This window comes from Gavialis gangeticus, unplaced genomic scaffold (genome assembly GCF_001723915.1).
Source record: "Gavialis gangeticus isolate Ggan-Ray unplaced genomic scaffold, GavGan_comp1, whole genome shotgun sequence".
In the NCBI taxonomy this organism is placed as follows: domain Eukaryota; kingdom Metazoa; phylum Chordata; order Crocodylia; family Gavialidae; genus Gavialis; species Gavialis gangeticus.
In genome coordinates, this window is record NW_017728998.1 from 19308197 (window position 1) to 19313809 (window position 5613).

Below are 5613 nucleotides of genomic sequence, written 5' to 3' on the forward strand. Positions count from 1 at the left end.
AAAGCTCATGCGCTTCAGCGGCGCTTTCAGTGTTTTTATCTAATACCTGATTGAATCAGCTGTTAAATAAAAGCGTCAAAAAGCCCCACTGAAGTGCATGAGCTATACAAATGCTGGGGAGCCAGGTCAGATTGACATGATTCCTTTTCCGGTGAGGTTCTGGTTTCTTCACCCCCCTGCCCACATCTGTCAGTGCCCCTAATTTTCCAGGTGTGCATTAGAAGTTGACTTTGGCACTTCTGGTAGAGGGTTTTTTGGCATTGCTGCCTTAGAAAATGAGGGGAGACAGACTAATTCCTATCATTTTTAAAGCTGCTAATGGCTGCCCTTTGACAGCTTCCCGTTTACTGTTTATGGTGAATTTAACTAGAATACAGTTAGTTACAAAGTAGACAGTAGGGCTGTGCAAAATTTCGACGGCTGTTTCATTTCGACACTGTTTTGACTCACTTTGAGGTCAAAACAGCAAAATTGAAACGAAACAAAGGTTGTCAAAATAGCCTCAAAACAAAATGAGGCCAGTTGAAACTTTTCAACCAAAGCACTGAGGATGGGAAGTCAGTCCAGCGGGGCTGACTTCTCATCACCGGCTCAAGATCCAGCAGGGGGTGGGGAGGCAGCCCAGTTGGGCTGAGTTCCTTTCCCCAGTCCCATGGTCCAGCGAAATGGTCAAAACAGCCTCATTGTTTCGACAAAGCGAAACAGTGAGACTGTTTTGACTCAAAATTATATTCGGTACAAAACACTGTTCTGTTCAGACTTCAAAACTGAAGGCGGAATGGAACAGTGCCATTTTGCACAGTAGGGCTGGAAAAAGCTATGTGCTCCATTAGTTTATGCAGTAGGCAACAAATTGGGACTAGGGTTAGGCTGGGAAGCTAAGTGAGTTATTGCAGTTATCCTATATCTATATCTATAGATCTAGATCTATAGGGTGCACAAAACAGGCTGTATTCAATTCGGATTTGGCCCAACTCAGGGACAGCGATTCGATTTGTTGATTTGGATCGCTGTCCCCGATTCAACTCAGCCGAACCCGATTCAATGCTGATTTGGAGAATCAGTGATTCAGCCATAGACACAGCTTTAAATTTTTTTTCTATATACCTCGACGTACGAGGCACGGCTCATGAATGCTACAATGCTGGGGCGGATGGAGCATCTCACAGGAGCGCAGGAGGGCCCCCTTGTGTGTTCGGCGGCAAACCTGGAAGTGGACCGGAAGTATTTCCGGTCCACTTCTGGGTCTGCCAGGGAGCGCACAGGCCCCCTTGCTCAGCTGTTGGCTGCAGAGGGACCCCCGGTGCCCACCCCCCAAGGCAGGAGGCACCAGTCACCAAGCCAGGGGGGTTCCTTGCACACTCCCCATTGGACCTGAAAGTGCTTCTGGTCTGCTTCCAGGTCTGCTGCTGAGCTCACTGGGGAGCCCTCTGCGCTCCTGTGAGACGCTCCGTCCGCCCCAGCATCACTGCATTCACGAGCTCCCTTGTGCCTCAAGGTAGGGGCGGTGTGTGTGTGTGTATGTGCAGTACACTATACAGACACTACAGCTGTATGGATACAAGTATAATAAATGAACACACAACTGAGAATTTGGAGAGTTCAGGTTTTTAAGTTATTTTTAATTTCCCTCGTTGCCTGAAAGTCTAATACTTTTTCCATTTTAAATGTAAAAGTACATAATTTTTATGGATTGCATTCATAATTCAGAAGCCTTTATTGTGTTTACTCCAGTAAGTTTGGAAGGCTGGAAGGTAAAATGCATTTGTTTTTTAAGTTTACAGTAAAAAAGGTTGATTCTGCCAACTGGATGAGTTGTGGATTTAACGTTTTTATTTGTAAATGTAAATAACTTGGTATGGTTATTTGGATTTGAAAATGGAGCAATTAGAGCAATATCCCATGCTGTTGACAATCTTTAGTGTTAAGAGTGCTATTTATTTTCATGACAGATTGCCAGAAGTACTTTTTTGTCCTGTTAAATATGTACTTGTGTATTTGTAGATTGATTTGGATACCATTGATGTGAGCAACCTCAACAGGCAGTTTTTGTTTCAAAAGAAACATGTTGGAAAGTCAAAAGCGCAGGTAAGAGATAGTTTCAAGTTGAATTTTTTCTAACAAATATCAAGTTCTTTTTTTTTTCATGTTATGAATGTCATGATACAGCAGCTGTATTACATGATAGTAATAGTCGTGTAACTCCTTAAATCTGTTGTATCTTCTCAGTGGTGGGATAAGTGTTGGTTGGCTGATTTATATGCAATATTTTAAACCCATGAGACCTTAGTAATGGAATTTTAAGTCTGCAGTCTTGTTGGTTCTTGAATGAATGGTACATATATAAGGCTATCAATTGTCTGTTCTTTTCCAGGTTGCCAAGGAAAGCGTGTTACAGTTTTACCCAGAAGCTAATATTATAGCTTATCATGACAGCATCATGAAGTATGTTTGTCTTGATTTTTAAAAATATTATATGCAACTACCTGATTATTTTAAAATAAGTGCTCGTGTTTTACTACTTATTACCTTCCTTCTGGAATTTGCAGAATTTCTTGTGATCTTTATTTCATGCATCTCTTTGCTAGCATACTTTCCACAGTTTCTCATGGGATTTATATGCATATCCTGCTTTTTGATTACAAGATATTTTGTAGTTATTGGAAGCGCTGTACTGTGGCTTCCCTGCCTTGTGGTAGACAGACTTCTCTGCATCATAATTGTCTGTAGAAATGTACATAGCTCCAGAAATACTACTGGTGTGTAAACTACTGATCCAAACTTAAACGGGGAATTTTCACCCTGTTTTAGAATATTGGGGTGTCACTGCAAAGGACAGATTCCATTAGACAGTAACTTAACAGACTAAACCAATTGTATCTGCACCATTGTAGTAATCATTATAAGGTAACATATAATGCTGATCAGCAGAAATAACTTAATTGCTAAGGATGCAAAATGTTGAGTTTTTGTGAGCGTAGATAATTGGGAGGGGGTGCACACTGTGCAGACTAAAAGTATCTGAAGAATACTTAAGTATTTGCATCTCTCTTGTGAAGACAGAAAACATCATTTACCACATTTGCATATTTCCAGGTTCAGAGAAAGAGAGAAATTATTAAAACTGTGTTGTTTCCTTCCTAGATAATTTCTAGTGGTATTTTTAAACATAAAACATGTCTTCAGGCTCCTTTAAAACAGTGTAAAGTAGATATTCTTACTTCTGCAGGATTATGAGATATGAGATTTTAAAACTACTGAGGTAGTTAAAGGCAAGTTGTAAATTCTGTTTGTGCATTTCATCGTGTAGAATGTAAATTCTGTTTTAAGTGGGCAGTATGTTTCATTTCTACTGTGCCATAGCCATCTGATCGCTGCTTTTTCTTTGCAGCCCTGACTATAATGTAGAATTCTTCCGTCAGTTTACATTGGTTATGAATGCTTTGGATAACAGAGGTGAGATTTCCACTTTTTTATGGCTTTATTTCTGAGTTAAGAAATTAGTTGCCTGAATATAGAAGTTGAAACAAGAAGTAAAGAGATGCTAATATCAATTCTGGCAGTAAATCCTTTCTGTAATCTCAGGCAGGTTAGTTTGTACCATGTCTCAGTTTCCTGTGTACAGTATGATAGATAGATAGACATAGATATATAAAAAATTCATTTTAGATCAGCAGTGGGCAATTATTTTGGCTGGAAGGTCGCTTAATGAGTTTTGGTGAGCTGTCGAGGGCCTCAAGGGTAGCCCTGCCCCTTGACAGGTGCCCTACCCCCTGGTTGCCACCTTGGGACTGGAAGTCCTGCCCCTAACCCCTGACCTTTGCTACTGGAAGTCTCTCACCTTGTCCCAGAAGTACTTATTTTGGGAGGGGAGTTGACATCTTGAAACTGGGAGATTGTCAGTGTGTGTATGGATATCGGGGGGGAGAGTGTATGTGGGAGCTGTGAGAGGGTGTGTGGGTGTGTGTTTGGGAGGGGGGGGTGCCATCCTTACCAGTCCTGTCTTGCAGCCGGGAACTGTGCACCACAGCCAAGGCAGAGGACCCATATGCCACGGCACAGAGCCAGCCTATCCCGTCCCGGCAGCATGTGGTTCCAGCTGCATGGCCGGGACCTGCATGGAGCTGGCACAGTCCCTCCCGGCTGTGGTGCATGGTTCCCGGCTGCAAGGCTGGAACCCACATGGTGCAGCACAGGGCAAGCCCAGCTTGGCCTGGGAGAATGCGGTTCCAGCTGCATGTCTGGGACCCACATGAAGCTGGCTCGGCCCAGCCTGGCTGTGTCTTGCGGTTCCTGGCTGCAAGGCTGGATCCCACACAAAGCAAGCTCAGCCCAGCTCGAGAGAATGCAGTTCTGGCTGCAAGACAGGGACCCACACGGCACTGTGTGGATCCAGCCCAGCCCAACCCAGCCCAAAGTGCCAAGAGCCATGAGAAGTCCTGCACCATCCAGCTGGGGCAGCTCTGTGCCTCCATGTGGTGCTCCTGGCACTCAAGCTGGGAGTGGCACATGGAGGCACAGAGCCAGAGTCCCACAAGCCCCACGGAGTGGGGCCATCTCCAGCAGTCCACCTCCCTCCCCCTGGGCCGTTATTATCTGAATTTCCACTCGGAGGGAGGGCTGGGGAACAGCCACAGAGTCCCCAGGGCAGAAGCCTCTGCTAAGCAGAAGCTTCTGGGATGTGGGGGCATAGCAGGCTAGGTTGGGGTTGGTCTCATCGCAACCAGAGCACAAGCTGCTTGGTGCTGCCATCGATGGCTTGCCAGGTAATAATTGTCTACAGTTGAGAGTGGCCTCATGGGTGGGATAGAATGGCCTGGTGGGCTGAATGTGGCCCGTGGGCTGTATTTTGCTTGCCTGTTTTAGATGGAGGTTGTGGTGTCGAACACAGCTGTTAATATATTTATGCTCAAGGTAGAATTCTCTCCTTTCAAGTCAAGCTTTCTTTTTATTTATTATTCAAATTGCCCCTTAAATACTTTTCATCTTGCAGCTGCACGTAACCACGTAAACAGGATGTGTCTGGCTGCTGATATTCCTCTTATAGAGAGTGGAACTGCAGGCTATCTTGGACAAGTAACAGTTATCAAAAAGGTTAGATAATGTAACTTTTTTCTGTGTTAATTTGATTTATTTGGTCTTTTGGACAGCTTGGGATGTGTAATGTCTTTTGTGGTTGTTGAGACCGTTTACAGTGTCACCCTTTAGCTATGAGCACCTTATCACTAGCCATTACAGTATAGCATGTAAATATTTACCTTTTCCTTGCTCTGTAGGGAGTTACAGAGTGTTATGAATGTCATCCTAAACCAACTCAGAAGACTTTTCCAGGCTGCACAATTCGCAACACTCCATCAGAACCTATCCACTGCATTGTATGGGCAAAGTATTTGTTCAAGTAAGTAAACCTTTTAAGAAAAACTGTCACTGCACCACAATGATTCCTATGTGAATTGATATAAAAAAATGAGAATGAATTAAAATTAGAATTAGAATGAACAAATAAAAAAAACACTTGAGAGCCTCATTCCACACCCCCCAAAAGCTTCTACAACTTGAATATGGAGAAACCTCCTGATAGTTTTATTGGAAGTAGGCCCATACTCACTCTTT

At 43.6% G+C, this 5613-nt stretch overlaps 1 protein-coding gene across 1 annotated transcript in view; it reads left to right on the forward strand.

Annotated features, from left to right (window-relative positions):
- The first annotated feature begins 1688 nt into the window (after positions 1–1688).
- Positions 1689–5613, forward strand: part of UBA2 (ubiquitin like modifier activating enzyme 2) — a 27493-nt gene continuing 23568 nt past the window's right edge. Inside the window, exons 1-6 of the mRNA XM_019505277.1 lie at positions 1689–1754; positions 2005–2088; positions 2375–2445; positions 3392–3456; positions 4994–5094; positions 5277–5398. Of these exons, the coding sequence (XP_019360822.1) occupies positions 1689–1754; positions 2005–2088; positions 2375–2445; positions 3392–3456; positions 4994–5094; positions 5277–5398 (509 nt within the window). The remainder of the gene's footprint in view (positions 1755–2004; positions 2089–2374; positions 2446–3391; positions 3457–4993; positions 5095–5276; positions 5399–5613) is intronic.